The 17,353-nt window shown below is 36.3% G+C and overlaps 2 protein-coding genes and 1 long non-coding RNA gene across 21 annotated transcripts in view; 2 read left to right on the forward strand and 1 right to left on the reverse strand.

Moving 5' to 3' along the window:
* Positions 1 to 17,353, forward strand: part of LOC110860808 (ABC transporter G family member 23) — a 60,512-nt gene that overhangs the window by 7,689 nt on the left and 35,470 nt on the right. For 5 of the 18 annotated variants that reach the window (XR_004837361.1, XR_004837371.1, XR_004837367.1 and 2 more), the window contains 4 exons: positions 27 to 156; positions 267 to 421; positions 521 to 623; positions 722 to 1,106. Coding sequence is in view for 1 of the 18 variants with exons in the window: in XM_035860584.1 (XP_035716477.1) it covers positions 27 to 156; positions 267 to 421; positions 1,193 to 1,223 (316 nt within the window). In the remaining 17 variants the exon portion in view is untranslated. Of the gene's footprint in view, positions 1 to 26; positions 157 to 258; positions 422 to 520; positions 624 to 721; positions 1,107 to 1,192; positions 1,260 to 1,362; positions 1,472 to 17,353 lie in introns of those variants that run through there. The other 13 variants (XR_004837380.1, XR_004837374.1, XR_004837379.1 and 10 more) reach the window with 10 other exon arrangements.
* On the forward strand, positions 9,676 to 13,595 carry LOC118439343. 2 transcript variants are annotated; one of them, XM_035860585.1, is made up of 2 exons: positions 9,676 to 9,835; positions 9,954 to 13,595. In XM_035860585.1, exon 2 carries the CDS (start codon positions 11,300 to 11,302, stop codon positions 12,821 to 12,823), a length of 1,524 nt encoding a protein of 507 aa, XP_035716478.1. In that variant the 5' UTR covers positions 9,676 to 9,835; positions 9,954 to 11,299; the 3' UTR covers positions 12,824 to 13,595. Both variants share the same exon structure in this region, with proteins under 2 accessions (XP_035716478.1, XP_035716479.1).
* Positions 13,733 to 14,001, reverse strand: LOC118439345. The gene is made up of 2 exons (XR_004837382.1): positions 13,912 to 14,001; positions 13,733 to 13,787 (listed from the first exon to the last, which is right to left on the reverse strand). It is a non-coding gene; the product is annotated as an uncharacterized LOC118439345 (long non-coding RNA).

Raw genomic sequence — 17,353 nt, forward strand, 5'->3', positions numbered from 1 at the left:
ATTAAAATTGAATTTTAACTAATTAGAAAAACCACACTGCTTTCCTGCATCGTCGGAGTTCAGCAGTTAAATGAAGGCAAAATTGAGTTATTTGGAAGAAATGTGTCCACATTCAAAAATGGCATGCCCGGCGGTCTAGTTGGCTGTATGCCACAGGTGAGCGCATAAATTACGGACATGCTCTCGTGTGCTTAATCAAATAAATTTCCATATTACAAATTTTATAACTTCCCCTGAAACCGTATTTACATACTTAAGTATTTCAGGAAACATGCCTCTACGAATCCTTCACAATTTTGGAAACCTTCATCTACTACGGAAGACTTTATTGTATGCCGTTAGATAAAATTATCTGCAACCTGGCAAATTTAAAAACTATCATGGATCTACCCAGTTTGAAAAGTTATGTCAATAATATCAGGTACGCATACGTAATTTGAAATTATACATATATATTATGCACTTCTTTTGAGAATGATCCAGTCTTACTGCTTATTTATTTATTACCTCTTAAATTGAGTGGTGGGGAGTCGTGTATCACTAAGCGTGGCGTTGCTGCATGACCCTCAAATTCTTATATTGGACGAGCCCTGTGTTGGAATTGATCCAGTTTTACGACAGAAGTTTGTTACCACTTTGTTATCAGTTATCATTTATCTAATGTTGTTAGGAACAATTGTTAAGTGAAACCGTTACTATTGTAACATGGAAATATTTGCAGAATCTGGGATTATTTGGGACGTCTTGTTAAATCCAAAGGGACAACGGTGTTTCTCACGACGCACTACGTCCAAGAAACAAGACAATGTGCAAAGGTGTGCCATTAAGTTGATGGACTGAGTTATGTACACTCTCAGAGAGGTATCACTAGAGGTTGAGGTGATCCTGGTTTTAGCCATGTGGGTCGTCGTGATTGACACCGAGTTAGTAGGTTATTTTCATTAATCTTTGAACGTATGACCGAGGGGTTATGTATGAGAACCATCGGGTGTATATATCCATGGGTTTTTGCTAATCCTATTATTAAATTTTACGAAGTGTACATATGTAAAATTAGGAAATTTAACAAGGAATATGACAATATTAAATAAATATCAAAATTTGTATTTGCTTTTTATTTTCACTATTTCTACTGTGCTATTAGACATTTTTATTTCAAGGCAGAAATTTATGAACAATGTAAAAATTTCAGATTGGATACCTACGAGATGGCCACATGTTAGTACAAGATTCGCCGAATGCGTTACTAGAAAAATATGGTATGTAATCATCGATACTACTGTCTGACATGTTTTGCATAGTCGATACATGAATACTTTTAATATACACATAAATTGAATTTTATGTCTTAAACCATTCCAGGCCCAAACTGTGAACTGAATGCTACCACACTCGACGACGTAATCCTTCACTTTTGCAAAACTTACAAACATAAAATTACAACACGTCTCATTCTTAAATCGGCAAAAATGGAGAACGAATTGGACAGAAAGGTGCAATTACTAAACGTAGAAGTGTTGGAAGCCAAGATTTCGAATACAAATCCAAGCCAACCAATTTCACAATCTAAAATGCCAAGTCATTGTGAACACTGGAAGAATAACTATTCTCAACTTAAAGCACTCACAATCCGGAATTTGATTGTGTATAAAAGACACCCAATGTAAGTTTTGTTAAACTAGTCATGAACAGGTCACATGGCGTTGAAGCTTTTGACGTATTTGTATTTTTCTCCTTTCCCTTGATGGGATACCCAAAAAATTTAAAAATATGTATCAAAGTATGTATCTGCATACTCTCTACTGTTACACATACACCGGAAAACTTCCGGGGATAGAAGTGGCTATACCGGGTTTGATGATAGTGCTATTTCCCGTGTGGCTTCTGCATATCTGTAATAATCGAGTAGCACAAAGCTACTGGTGGATTATTTTCATGCGGTCTGACCGAGCCGTGGCGTAGAATCACTATCTGGTAGTGCCACATGGGTATAGTAACTAGAAATTCATAATCCGGTGATCAAATTTCTTAGGCTGCACTTCCAAACCTCGTAATTTGAAGAATAAGAACATTCAAAATTCTGTCCAACTTTTGTGAAATGTTTACTTATGTATATGTATATAAGCAAATACATAATATGTATTTGCTTATATACACATATTATGTGTATGCAAATATTTGCAAGATATGCAAATGAGTCTAGGAGGAGGTTTGTGAATGTGTACAAGTGTATGTTTGAAGGGAATGTTATTTATATTGCATTTTGTTTGAACTTAACCCTGGACAAATACATAGATTGCCTCTTATCTCACTAATTTCCTTGCTGGTGAACACATACCTCATCTTGTATACGGTTGGAAATGATCCAGTCGGCCTCAAGTTGGGGACAATAACTGAACGAACTTATGACAACATGGCCAACGAAGCTCTTGTAACAAAAGATTATACCTATCGATTTTTGAACATTTTGGAAAAATCACACATTAACTTGGTAATTTTGCACGATTTGGATAAATGTTGACACAACTCTATGTTATGAATGCACATAAATAACAATACTTTTCGCAAGGTGCCCATGGAGACAGAAGTAGCGGGGCTGCAAGCCATTCAATTGGGTCAGATCACGGGGTACGTAAAATTCCCAGAAAATTTTACTGAAAACATGCTAAAACGACTTGTCTGGAATATTCATGCGGATGAGGAAATCATGAATGGATCGGATGTTTTGATTCGATTGGATAATTCAGGTTAATTTTTTAAATTCAAAATTATGGCCGCACTTTATGTATCTAGGAAAACACGCTAATCATGAATAGTGACGACGGGGTTTACAAACATGTATTTTTACAGAATACTTGAACTCCTACTTTGTTACAAAATCATTGTATGAGTCCATCCAAAAGTTTTTACAAGAAATTGCTTCGGAATATGGGATTGACGAACGAAAGGTCACACTACCATTGTCGGTATTTGGAAATTTTTTTGAATCATTCTATTAGGACAGGTACTAGTTAACTTTATTTTTGTAGTTTAACACCGTCTACGGTAATCTGTCCGACACGTGGAACACGTTTTTCGTACCAATGATGCTACTCATGTATGTCGGTTAATATTTGAATGCACATTATTTCTCGCGTGGTGAAATGAACTTGTCCTACAAACTATCACAGGATGTGGATGTTCCTGTCGACGACGATGGGATTTCTGCACGTTTTCGACACCAATGATGGCACACTGACCCGCACGATGGCGACGGGGGTCGATTTTCACAAAGTTTTACTTTCCTATTACTTTGCCGACATTCCGTTAACCATAATTCAGGCGGGATTGTTCATTTCGTTTGTCTGGTGGGATCGGGGCGATGAAATACAAGGAAGCTGGGCGTTAATCGGTCTCCTCTTATGCCTCATCAGGATGTCAACTACCGCATTTTATCATATGCTTGCGTCACTCAAAATCTCTGTGAAAGATACGATTATGGTGTCCATTACTGCGCTGCAGATTTACCTGTATGCTTCAGGTAATAATTAAATTCTCACTGTACACATATGAGTGGATTGTCGTTGGGTTTATGTAGATGTGGTAGCGCGGGACGGATCTGGCTAGTGCAACCCCCTTCGTTGCGTCGTTTTTCGTGGCGAATTCATAATTTATCTGCAGACATTTAGGCTATTAGTGTATGAAACATAGTATTTTTACTATTTTTCATACCTGCTTACCTTTTCCATGCCCCTGTACCCGATTGAACGGCGTATAAAGATTTTATTTCGCTAGCAATCTTGACTAAATTTATTAATGCATTCAAATTTAGCAGGTCCAAACCGTTGTGGCTTTCATCGTTTTATAAATAGTTATTTGAAGTAATATATTTTTAGCTCAGTATATTTTCACTATTGTGTTTGCGTGGTAGCTTAATTTATAAATTTTTATGGCTAAGGGTCACATTTCAAATGAATCCATAGCAAGTCATAAATGACTTTCATTTGAATTTTGTCTTATCTCGTCCCAATTAATAAAAAGACACATTTTTGCTGCGAGAAAAGGCGAAAAAGGCACTCCCTGCCTTTTTGCACTGGGCACACTATGTAGTTTATAACAGTGATTTCAAAAATGATTTTAGGAACTTCTGAACTGACTGTTGCTACCTATTTTTTAATATAATAACAACGCTGAACGTTAAGGAAATTGCAAGAAATTTTGAAACTTTGAAATTTTGATCATGGTACTTATCCCAGTATGTCTCTATGATGTGCACTCCTAGCAAACGTGACTTTACTGGCATGGTATTAGCGGGCATTACCATATAGTAGTGTACTAATGAAAACTTGCTACACGCAAACTATTACTAACCCGGGTTACTAACCCGGTCAATACCAGCACAGAGTGTACATATGTATGTATGTAGGTGCCCCTTATCACATTTTTAACGGTGTAGTGTATTATTATTCCCACATCAAAATGCATTAAACAAATTAGAGATTTAATTAATTTGTGTATAATTTTTCAGATACATTCTGGCCCATCGAGACTGTTGTTTGGTGGTACCGGTACTTCTGCTTCTGCCTCCCGCTCACCTTCCCGATCCGCGTGTTGCGCTGTATCATGATCAGAGGGTGGGGCATAACACACCTGACCGTGTTTCTGAGTGGAGTCTGTGCCCCGATACTTGGCATAATTGTCTTAACAATTTCAACTTTTCAGCTTGAAAGGAGAAATAAAAAGAAATGATTAATATGTTTGTATATGCTTAAGATAGATTTGTACATGCACTTACAAACCTAGGAAAAGGGTGTTTGAATATATTTCTCAGTGCTGGTGATGATTTGTCTCCAAGTTATTTAGTACGTATGAAAAATGCATGTTTTACATGATATTGATTAATTTTGTTACTCATAAATGCATACTTATGTACGTGGCCAGCAGATTATAAATTATAAAAATACACAGAAGTACTTACGTATTTATGTATGTGTGTACGTACAAACGTACATATACTTAATCCAACAAGTCATGAAATGTCTAGTTTAAATACTTTTTTGCTGTTTTATAATTTCATTTCGATAGGATATTTAACACGCCTCCCCAACCAACCTTAAGCTAAATATGATGCACAAACGAGTAAATTAACCTAATTATTGAAGTATGAGGTTTCCTGCATTTTTTCTAGGTCATCAAAGCATTCAAAATTCCTACCTGCTCAAGTTGGATAAATTATAGATCCTTGCTGCTGCACATGCAAGATTATGCGTACTTCTGATAAATAAAGTAGAAATGTGAGATGATTAAATAAAATAAATTAATTACTTATGCATTATTTGAATTATGTGAAAAGATTATCATTGAGGCAATGCAAACGATTGATCGTAGACGGCCAATGCCAGAGATTTATTTCCATGGTCTGAGTAATTAGGTATTGTAAAATACATGATATTCCACTCTTCTCAATTTTTCGCAATACTAAAATACTATTCTTTAAATTTACCACGAGGCAATCATTCATTAAATAACCCGTAACTTTTAAGATGGACTAAACACACTTCTTGGGTCGGATGCGAAAAACATCTATACATACGTACACGTACGTTTATGGAGAAACTTTAGGATTTATTTTAGCTTTTAAGTCAAGCTCGCGTTTAAATCGAAAATTTAAAAATTGTGGACATCGTATGTATTAACATATTTATGTACCGTAGTATGATTAAAAAGTAACTAAGTAAAGTGTGTGTATTTAGATAACTGGATGAATTATGGGATAGGATAAATGAGTACCTATTTATGTATGTATTTTTTTTGAATATTTCATACAAAAGTACATTAGTTACTTTATGTATGTATATGTATGTACACATGAACATAAATAGATATGTACATGACTTAACCAGTTTGATACACATATTTCCCATGGGAAATATGTGTATTAAACTGGTTACCAAACTTTACATCGATGCTCACGTCTTAAACAAAGTATTTACCTAGGTATCTTCGCTAAAAACAATTTTCAACCTGGGAAACCAACAAGCAATTTACAATTAAATAATTAAATTTATGCATTTGTGCATTGTTAGCTCGTCCTGCGTTGCATTAGAGCTATTGAATTCCTCCTGTCCGTCTGTCTGTCTGTCTGTCTGTCTGTCTGTCTGTCTGTCCGTCTGTCTGTTAATGAGTTTTTTGCATCAATTGATGCTAATTAAATAGGACCATGTCCATTTTTTTAGGATATTAATGGCTCCATTCGTACCGAACAAGCGATGGTACAAAATGGTGCCAAGCAATTGGGGGAATTGATGCAATACGCACCAAAAGTGCAGAATAACCGGTAGTAATACGTTCCCACCGCAGAGGTAGAAACAGTCGAAATTATGTCAAATTTATTTGTCTCTTTTGTCCGCTTATTTTGCACCATTGGTGCCAAATTATATAAATACGTAAATACGATACATAAATGTATTTGCGGAGATGGTTGTGCACCATTGGTGCAAAATTGTGTCAATATTTTGTATCTAATTTGTCCGATTATTTTGCACCTTCTGTGCGAAGTTATGCTCAAATTATGTTTCAGGGCGAGCTATTTCTAACGTTACAACGGTTTATTATTCCATGACTTCTGCATATGTGCATACATAATTCCTCATATTTCCATATATATGTATGTATGTATGTATACGTAAATTGGTTATGCATTTATCAATTAAGGCACCACTATAAACTTACATACATTGTTGTACATATTTCCAGATGCACAATTTTATTTACATAATTAAGCTAGATTCTCTATTAGCCTCTAATTTTCGAGCATAATTAATTGGTAAATCCTCCTTCCAGAATTTGCTCAGCCAGGAATCACCTTGTTATCTGATGTTATCAGATGTAATAATTCATATTGGTTTCAATGCTACATACATTGTGCATTTCGCATCATCTTGAAACTAATAAACTGATCATTTATTGTTTAGCTAGTCTCAAAGATAGTTGAATTGCGAAGACTCTTCTTCTATGGAATAACATATTTCAAGACAAATCTCAAAATGTCTAATTGGGCCAATGTTCCGGCATTAAAGTTGGTTTCTGAAAGAAATCCTACTCGGATACGGTGATTTTGGACGGAGTGGACATCACGGTGGAAAAAGGGACGATGTAAGATTTTCATAGTTTTTCCAGTTTTTAATTAGTGAGTGCTAATGGGGTTATTTATGTCCAGGTGATATTTGACGGAGTTTAAATAAGCTTATATATGTCGATCTAATATTTGCTACATTTACATATATATGAAAATAAGTCACGCTCTACATTATTATTTGATTCTGAAATTTTTTCTTCGAATGGAGTAAATATGTACATATGTACGTGGGTGTTTTATTATTGATTTTCAAAAGGTATGTTCCGCACTGTTTCTGACCAAAATTTTGATGAAATAACAAACTTCAAAAACATTTTGGAAGTCGTGATTTTTTTCAGCTCAATCGGTTAAAAGAAACACCCGCAACAAATCATCCAAATTTGCCTCGAAAATATGCAAAAATTTACGACTTGATTCCATTATCATCCTAAAATCGTTTCCCCCTGATGTTTTTCTTCAACGTTTGAAACGGATAATAATCACTAAGGGTCCTGTCTGGACTGCACGGGGGGTGGTCTGTGCAGGTAAAGCGATTTTCGTCTGCATCAGCTCTCTAAAACAGTGAGGTATTTGGTGGCGCGTTGTCGTCTAAAAAAAGGCCAACTCTTTATTTTGACCCCGCGTTTCTTTTCAACCGCAGAACGCAGCTCCTTTTGGGTTCCTGGAAACGCGACCCCATTTATCGTAGTATTTCTAGCAATAAATTTTATAAGGAGGAGACCTTTGGTATCCTTCAAACTGATGATCATCAATTTTTTGGCAGATTTTTGCACTTTTCCTTTTATGTGTGATGGAAATCCCCCGTGCTTCCAATGCATGAATTATTGTGTGGTCGTCGGGTCATAATAGTAAACCCAAGTATCATATTCAACTACTAAAATATGATACAGGTTCCAGTTTTCATTTAAAAGCTCAAAATTTGCATTGCAAAAGCAACTCGATCTTGTTTTTGAGATGCCAAAAGCAATTTTGATACCCAACAGAAGGAATCCATTTTCATACCTAAGTCTTCAGTTAACATGGAACAAATTATTGGTTTTGGAACACCCATCTCATCTGCTAAATAATACAGTTTCAATCGTGGATCTCTAATAATTGGGTCTTTAAGTTTCTGGAGGTTTTCTGCGGTGGAAACCGATTTTGGGTATCCTGGCGACTTTTTTGTTTGGGACATCTTCTCGCCTTTATTTGAACTTATCGACCCAATTGTATTTGTGCTTTGTGTTGAGCAGTTTCCATCGTAAACTTTAAGCATTCGATCATAAATCTGCGACACATATTGCCCCTCCAGCAATAAAATTTAAATCACACTACGATGTTTAATTTGCAAATGTGACATTTTTTCCGTCGAGGTAAAGTTTGCTGATTTATTGCTAGTGTTAATGTTAACCTAAAGGGCTGAAAAAAATCACAGCATCCTAGATGTATCTAAAGTTTGTTATTTCATCAAAATTTTGGTCAGAAACAGTGCGGAACATACCTTTTGAAAATCAATAATAAAACACCTACGTATGTAGACAGACTTCTGAAAATCATTGTATCTCTACACATAATGCTATTTAGGTATCATTTCTTAATTGGAGGTAATTTATCTTGATTACATGTACCTTATCGTTTTACAAACACACACCAGACATTTATCACAAATTTTTATTTAAAAAATCAACAATCATGCGTCTATTCGTTTCACAGCTACGCACTTCTTGGACCGAGTGGATGTGGGTAACGAAAAAATTTTGTTTAGATTTTAAATGATTCCCTATCAATTATTAAGTAGCTTCAGCTACTTTATGTGAAGACTTTGTCTGTCTGTCTGTCTGTCTGTCTGTCTGTCTGTCTGTCAGCAGGATATCAGGAGAACGGATCGAGATAATCGAAATCGGTTTTCGCCATCATACATAGGACCCCAGGGGGAGGATCCTATCAACTTTTGGGGGCAACCGGACCACACCCCCTTTGGCGACAGGGGGTGTGGTCGGGGCAAAATGAGATTTTTAGTGCAATTTAATCTATAGGTGAAATAGAGTAAAATTTTGTGTTCCGGAGTTGTGCCACACCCCCTCGGCGCCAGGGGGTGTGGTTGGGGCAAAATGAGATTTTTAGTGTAATTTAATCTATGGGTAAAATTAGGTGAAATTGAGTGAAATTAAGTGTTTCCCCGATTTTGCCGCACCCCTTCGGCGCCAGCGGGTGTGGTTGGGGCAAAATGAGATTTTTAGTGCAATTTAATCTATAGGTGAAATAGAGTAAAATTATGTGTTCCGGAGTTGTGCCACACCCCCTAGGCGCCAGGGGTGTGGTTGGGGCAAAATGAGATTTTTATAAAAAATTAATCTATAGATGAAATAGAGTGAAATTAAGTGTTCCCGAGTTGTTCCACACCCCCTCGTCGCCAGGGGGTATGGTCGGGGCAAAATGAGATTTTTACAAAAAATTAATCTATAGGTGAAATAGAGTGAAATTAAGTGTTCCCGAGTTGTGGTGGGACCGTTTGGGGTGAAGTACGTCTGAAGCTACTTCCGTATGCGCGTTTGCGACGGTTTATTACGAACTTGACACAAAAATAATATTCAAATTCACCTAATTAGGAAAACCACCCTACTTTCCTGTATCGTGGGGATTCAGCAGTTAAATGAAGGGCAAATTGAGCTGTTCGGAAAAAATGTGTCAACATTTCGAAATGGGATGCCTGGAGGTCTAATCGGCTATATGCCGCAGGTACGTGCATAAGTTACTTTAGGGAACAACTGACATCACGCGTATTTAATAACGGACATATATTTTCATAACAAGTTTTGCAATGTAATGTGAAACCCAGTACCTTTATTTATAACAGGAAACATCTCTCTACGAAACCTTTACAATTTTGGAAACCTTCATCTACTACGGAAGACTTTATTGTATACCGTTAGATAAAATTTTTAATAGAAGCTGAGTGTAAGAAGCACGTATACACATTATTTTAGCTCTTGTTTAAAATATAATTTCTATTGTTGAAACATTGAGTAGGAAGCAGTGAAATATATCAAACTGTGCACGAAGTCATTTTCAGTCTATTAGTGAGTAAGAAATCTTTGGTGGAATCGGGACGGGGGTGCAAATTCGTGTCAAAACTTTTCGGAAATTCTGGAAGGGAAGGCGGAGGAATACCTTTGTTCTCTTTCCAGTTGGGACCATACCTCGCTATGTTATAAACATACAGATAAGTTCAATTCATTGAGTATATGTCCTGCCGAAGTTGACAAACCACTGTATCCTGTCATACTCCAAAGATACTGTCACCACACTTTACTTTGATTCAGGATGCCTACTCAGCACAGCCCAAGGAAAGACGAATCACATGACACCTCCGCAATGACAAATAGTTCGGCGGAATTGGCGACGAATTTCACCAACCTAAGCAACATCATATCAAATAAATTTGAAGACCTCTCGAAAGAACTGTTAAACAAAGTGGGCTCTATAGTGGATAGGGTAACAATTTTGGAGAAACGGCAGGACAGGATTGAAAAGAAAATCGATGAAATAGCGGCAGATGTGCACTCTGAAATAGCTCAAGTTCGGGAAGAAATGCAAGAACAGACCCGCCGACTACATAAAGTTCTCAACATCGTCATGATGGGTGTACAGGAAACAAAGGAGGGCATCGCCGCAGCGACAAAGGTGATGGGAATCATTCTGCCCGCGTGGACGGAAGCGTTACCAAATATCCGAATCGGGGATCCAAATCGGAAAAGCCCACACCCGCGTCCACTACGGGTCACCCTACGCAACGCTCAGGAGAAGTCGGAGGCGCTGCGTAATTGCTGGAAGTTAAAGGACCACCAAGATCTAAAAACAATTGCCGTGCGTCGTGATCTCACGCGAAAACAACAGGAGGAGTGGAAGGACAACTACTCAAGAGAGAGGACGTCAAAAATGACAACCAGACAGGATTCAAAGAGGAAGAGGAACGATAATGCGACGTCTTCTGAATCACAGACACGAGCGGCGAAACAGCATAAAGCTGGCGATAACTCGATTATGGATGAGGATTGACTACAGGGCACTACTCAACCTACAATACCTAAGGATAAGACGACAGGACCATGACGGATTGGACATTTAAACGTTAACTCATTAAGATATAAAATTTTTAATTTATCGGATTATTTGCATGCTAATAACATTGATATATTCTGCATGACTGAAACGAAACTTGATCAGAATGTACAAATTATCTCTATTCCAGGTTATGCAATTATAAGATTGGACAGAACAGGAGGGGGAGGTGGATTGGCCGTGCTATATAGGAATCATCATAAATGCAAGATAATGCAATTAGCGGAGATGGACATCGACAATTCAAAAATAGAAATATTGACTCAGAAATTTCAAAGTGGTAATGAAAAATCTTTTATGGTTTCATGTCTTTATCGCCCCAAGTTTATATTGACAAATACTGACATAGACAAATTTGAAAGTATTTTTCATGCACACCTTAAGACAGGTTTATATTTTTACATATGTGGTGACTATAATATACATCTTGAGGACACACACAAATCTCACATCAAAAAATTTAATAATGTACTGAACAGACTGGGACTGCTGGAACTGATACAAAACCCCACGAGAGGAAAGGCGAGACTCGACCTTATCATATCGAATGACGATATGAATATTAATGGCGCCTGTGTGAATCAACCATTTATATCTGATCACGAATCCACAATAATAGACAGGCTAGTAACTCGGGTACCAAAGAAAAAAAGAGTTATTCAGTTTAGGTCGTATCGTAAAATGGATACTAGGAGGCTGGCGGAGAGAGTAGTCGAAATGGACTTGGAGGGGTTACACTTATTAACAATTGATGATGCTTGTAAGACTTTTATACACAAACACATACAGCTTTTTGACGAATACGCACCTATTTTGACCAAATCTATTAGGGAATCGTCGACACCTCGACACATGTCGGATGATACCAAATTACTTACTATAAACAGAAATAAGTTGTACGAACAACATAAAAAGTTTCCCACACATGTGACCAAGACTCGACTAAAGATATTGAATGCACATATAAATAAAATGTTTAAGCTTGACTGTAGGCGTAAAATTGATGCGGACATTAGCAAGAATGGGGTATGGAAAACCAAAAAACAACTATTCATGAGGAATCAAACTAATAATCAGCTGGATATTGATATACTCAATGACTTTTATGCAGGTGTACCGAATGAGCATTTTGATTGTGTGCACCCCACTAAACCATCTGGACTTGATTATGACGCACAATTTAAATTTACAAAAATAACCACTTATGACTTAATACGTGTATACAACAAACTGAGAACCAGAACTAGGACGGCTTATGACAGCACAGGTCTTGCACCAATTATGCTTAATTATACGATCAGGTGTCCAAACATAAGCAATGCTCTTACCAAACTTGTGAATGGGTCATTAATGCAAGAGGAATTTAAGAATTGTGTGAAAACTGGGTCTATTACACCATTGCCAAAAATTGATTCACCAACTGAACCAGCGCATTATCGTCCTGTAGCTGTGCAACCCTTCTTGTCTCTAGTTATTGAAAAAGTGGCCCATTCACAGATTGTTAAGCACTTCGATGACAACAATATGTTATATAGAGGGCAGTTTGGCTTCAGGAACAGGCACTCATGCGAAACAGCAATGGTGGCTGTTACTGAATCCATATAGGAACAGCTAAACAAAGGTAATATTTGTATATTAGCAGCATTAGACCTGTCGCGTGCATTTGACGTCATTGTGAGCGAAATACTTTTTGAAAAGCTCAGTTGGTATGGTGTGAATCCTAAATGGTTTAGATCTTATCTTAGTTATAGGGCGCAAGTTGTCAAAGGTCCAGACGGGAAAATCTCCGGAGTGCGTTACACGGTGCGTGGATGCCCCCAGGGTAGTGTTTTAGGCAGTTTTGTATTTTGTGTCTACATTAACGATCTTCCATTAGTGGTGCAACACTGTCTCATGGTGTTATTTGCGGATGACAGTCAGCTTTGCATTAGTGGTCACCCTAGTAAGATAAATGAGATTATTGACAAATTGACGACTGATTTGACTGCTGTGGTTGACTAGATGGAACGTAACGGCATGAAACTAAATTTGGGAAAGAGTCAATTAATTGCATTTGGTAGTGCCTCAAATCTGAGTAAAGTAGGTCAGATTAGCATTGACATTGGTGGGGTCAAAATAGTAAGCAAAGACCAGATAAAAAGTCTTGGGCTCATTTTGGACTCAAAGATGTCTTGGTATAACCACATAAATTCTTTATCCCGAAAATTCCATTATGTAGCACGGTCAATATATCCTCTGAAACCTCTAATGACGCAGAGGAACATCATATTGGTTTTTAATGCATGCTTAATTTCACTTTTAAACTACATGATTGAAATATGGGGGTCCTCTTGTGCAAAAAATTTGAAAATAATTGAAAAAGGTGTGCGACATGTCGCAAGATTCATTTTAGGTCGCAAAAGCTATGAACCAATTTGTGTCATAATGCAGAACGAACTGAAATGGATGTTACCTAAACAAAACTATTATTATGAATCTTTTTATGAAAAGAAAACACTTTCAACCGATGTTGGATGTTTTTAATCACCAGTTGTGACCGGTTTCGCAATTTTTTAATGCTTCATCAGACCTTTTACAATCAAAAAATATTACAAAATTGTTAAAATTAAAATTAAAATTAGAATAAAATTAGAATAAAATTAGATGCTGCCATCAAGAATAGAAATAAATCATAATATATAAATTTATATTACCTTTGGTGAGACTGAGTCTTTCATTTGTGTGTGCAATTGAATAAATGTAATGTATTTCTTTCGTGGTTTGTACAAGACTGAGATAATAAGTTACCTTTTCATACAATACTGTGCTAAGGAATTTATTTGCTTAAAAGAGATTACAAAGTTTAGGCTATCAATAATATCACGATACTGTTTATTTGTGCTCATATCTTTCTCTGTCTCAATATACCTTATGAGAGTATGTTTAAACTGATACATATTATTGTAAAATGGCATAGCTATAAATGTTTTCTGTGTATCTCTGTTTTCTTTGATTTTACAGTTTTGGTATTTACATATTATTTCTGGGTAGTAATTCTGAAGAGAATGTAACACAAGTTTGGCTTTTGGTTGTAAAACTTCATGCCTGTTTTTTATTCTGACCTTTTCTATACATTCGTTTATCACTGTAATGGGATATCCTCTGCTTAAAAACTTTTTACATAATACCGTAAATTCTTTTTCACAGTCCTCTTTTCTAGAACATTTTCTTAATGCGTAAAGCTTGACTGAATGGAATAGATTCCTTTAATGATTTTGGATGATTAGACTCGTAATTTAAAAAAATGTTTTTTATATTCACTACAGAATAACGAAATTCCATTTTTTGAAGGTTTTATTAAAAAATGCATGACTTTTTATAGATATCCAACCAGATCCGCTCTTAATTTGAGAGGTAACTTCTGTCCAAAAAACAAAATTAGCGAGAGAAGTATACATTTTCACCCTGTTAGTGCATGGAATAATCTTCCGGTAGACATAAGAAACTGCAAGGATAAGAAGACTTTCAGAGCTAAATTAAAGAATCACATTTTAAAGGCATGAATACATTCCAATTATACTCATTGTACACAATAACGAAATCTTTATATGACACTTAATTGTAATAGGTATAATCATATTCTTCAATTTATTATATTTTATGACCTGTTTTTTAACAAATGTATGTACTGTAAACTACGAATATGTCAGGCATAACGAGCTTTGTAAAGAAGCGAGCTTGATTAATAAATAATAATAATAATAAAATATTATGCAACGTTGCAAATTTAAAAATTGTCATGAATTTACCAAATTTGAACAGCAATGTGAATAACATCAGGTATGCATAAACAATTAAATAGTCCCCTACAGAGTGCTAGCTATAATACAGATTTCTTGCTTATAAATCTGTATTAAAGCTAGAATCAATGCAATAAAGCTATTAAAGCTAGCATTAACTAAATTTAATAATTAAGTGGTGGGGAGAGGCGTCGTGTCTCCCTCGGCGTAGCTTTGCTGCATGACCCTCAAATTCTTATATTGGACGAGCCCACGGTCGCGATTGACCCAGTTTTAAGACAACGGTAAAGTTGACAACTGTTGCACTTTAATATTTACAAGTTATGTATGTACATATTTTTGAATATAATTGCAGAATCTGGGATTACTTGGAAGATCTTGTTAAATCAAGAGGGACAACGGTTTTTCTCACGACGCACTATGTCCAAGAAACAAGGCATTGTGCAAAAGTACGTACTTAAGTTGCGCGACAGATTAATGTACACTCGATGTAAAACTTCCGGTATCAGAGGTGACCCTACCGGTCTGATAAATGAGCATTACTGACGGAGTGGTGGGGGATTTCCCTGGTACGACCGACCGGTTACGCACATATGATTTCGATTCGGTATTGTCACTTTTAGCCATAAGTTGAAAATCCGGTGATATGTTTCCTAGAATTGAAAAAACAGGAAATTCAACATAATATCACAATACATATTATAAAAAAACGTACATTCTCGTACACAAATTTTCATTTAAAGGCATACATTTTAAGTAATAGCATACTTCAAATGCAAGTTTTGATATTTATGATATTAATGTCAAACTTTCAGATTGGATACTTACGCGATGGCCACATGTTAGTGCAAGATTCTCCGAAAGCGTTACTAGAAAAATATGGTATAGAATTTTCTACATCAATTTTGGACGTGTTTTGCATCGTTGATAAAAATCCACCTTTGCGTACAAATTTGACACTTATGTATTTAACCATTCCAGGACCAAATTCTAAATTGAATGCTACCACCCTCGACGATGTAATGTTTTACTTTTGTAAAACCCATAAGCAGATAATTACACAGCATTGCATTCCTAAAATGTGCAAAATGAAGAACGACTTGGACAGAAAGGTGCAATTGCTAAAAGTTGGAGTTGTGGAAGCCGACATCTCAAATACAAAACCAATCCAGCCAATTTCACCATCTAAAATTTCCAATCTTAGTGAACACTCGAAGAACTACTATTCTCAAGTAAAGGCACTTACAGTCCGGAATTGGATTGTGTTTACAAGATACCCATTGTAAGTACATAGTTGGTCATCCAAAGAGTACATATTCAATGAATAATTTTTAATGATAATTTATTCAATGAATAATTCTTTCAAGGCTCATGGCCCATAGGGTTAGAAGTTAACTCTCACCATGATTTAACAATATAACAGGTTACATTGTATCAACTACAAATTTCAAACGAACAATTTACGACATAACAGCAATATAACGAGGTGCATTTTATCAATTGCAAATTTCCAACTACTCATGTAAAGGTCGAAGCATTATAACAGAAAATTGATTCATCATGTATGTAAGTTCAAACTTAGTACTAGTCAAAGGCTCTACTTTTGCAGCATAATAATCCAAACATCTTCATAGCAAATAACCTTTTCGAGCCGCCGTACCTGTCGTAAGCTAAAATTCTAAACAATACAACAAAATTCTGTGTGGCACGGTGTTCCAATCTGCTTCAAATCTGATCAGAGTTCTATCTAACGATGTGGCAAAAAACATCATACCAATACAATAGCAGCATCCAAAGGTTAAATTGCTTTCGGTATATTTGTGTCTTCCAATTTTTATCCGATACTACAAAATCGAGAAGGGGTGGATTTATTTAGGTGGGGATGTTTCGTTTCTTGCGGGTTTTTCTCATTTTTTGCACTGCAAAGCAAGAAATGCAAGAAATGCATGGTGCAAGAAATGCAAGAAGTGCAAGAAACACAACGCCATCTAGCGACGCGCCTTCAGACCTATGGAAGTAGTTTTTTGCACTTTGCATTTCTTGCGGGTAAAACTAGCTGCAAGAAAGCAATTTCTTGCGGTTATTTCTTGCAGGTGGTTACTTGCACCCGAAACACTGGGAATTAGAAATGCTGGTGAATTAGAAATGTCCGTCTGGTGGGAACGGGGTGACGAAATAAGAGGAAGTTGGGCATTAATCGGTCTCATCTTATATCTGACTAGGATTGTAACGATTGGATTTTATCATATGTTTGCGTCACTGAAAATATCACTGAAGGATACGGCTATGGTGGGAATTTCTCTGTTGTTGCTTTACCTATATGCAGAGGTGGGCAATATACATGAATATGTATATT

Source organism: Folsomia candida, unplaced genomic scaffold, assembly GCF_002217175.1.
Source record: "Folsomia candida strain VU population unplaced genomic scaffold, ASM221717v1 Fcan01_Sc034, whole genome shotgun sequence".
In the NCBI taxonomy this organism is placed as follows: domain Eukaryota; kingdom Metazoa; phylum Arthropoda; class Collembola; order Entomobryomorpha; family Isotomidae; genus Folsomia; species Folsomia candida.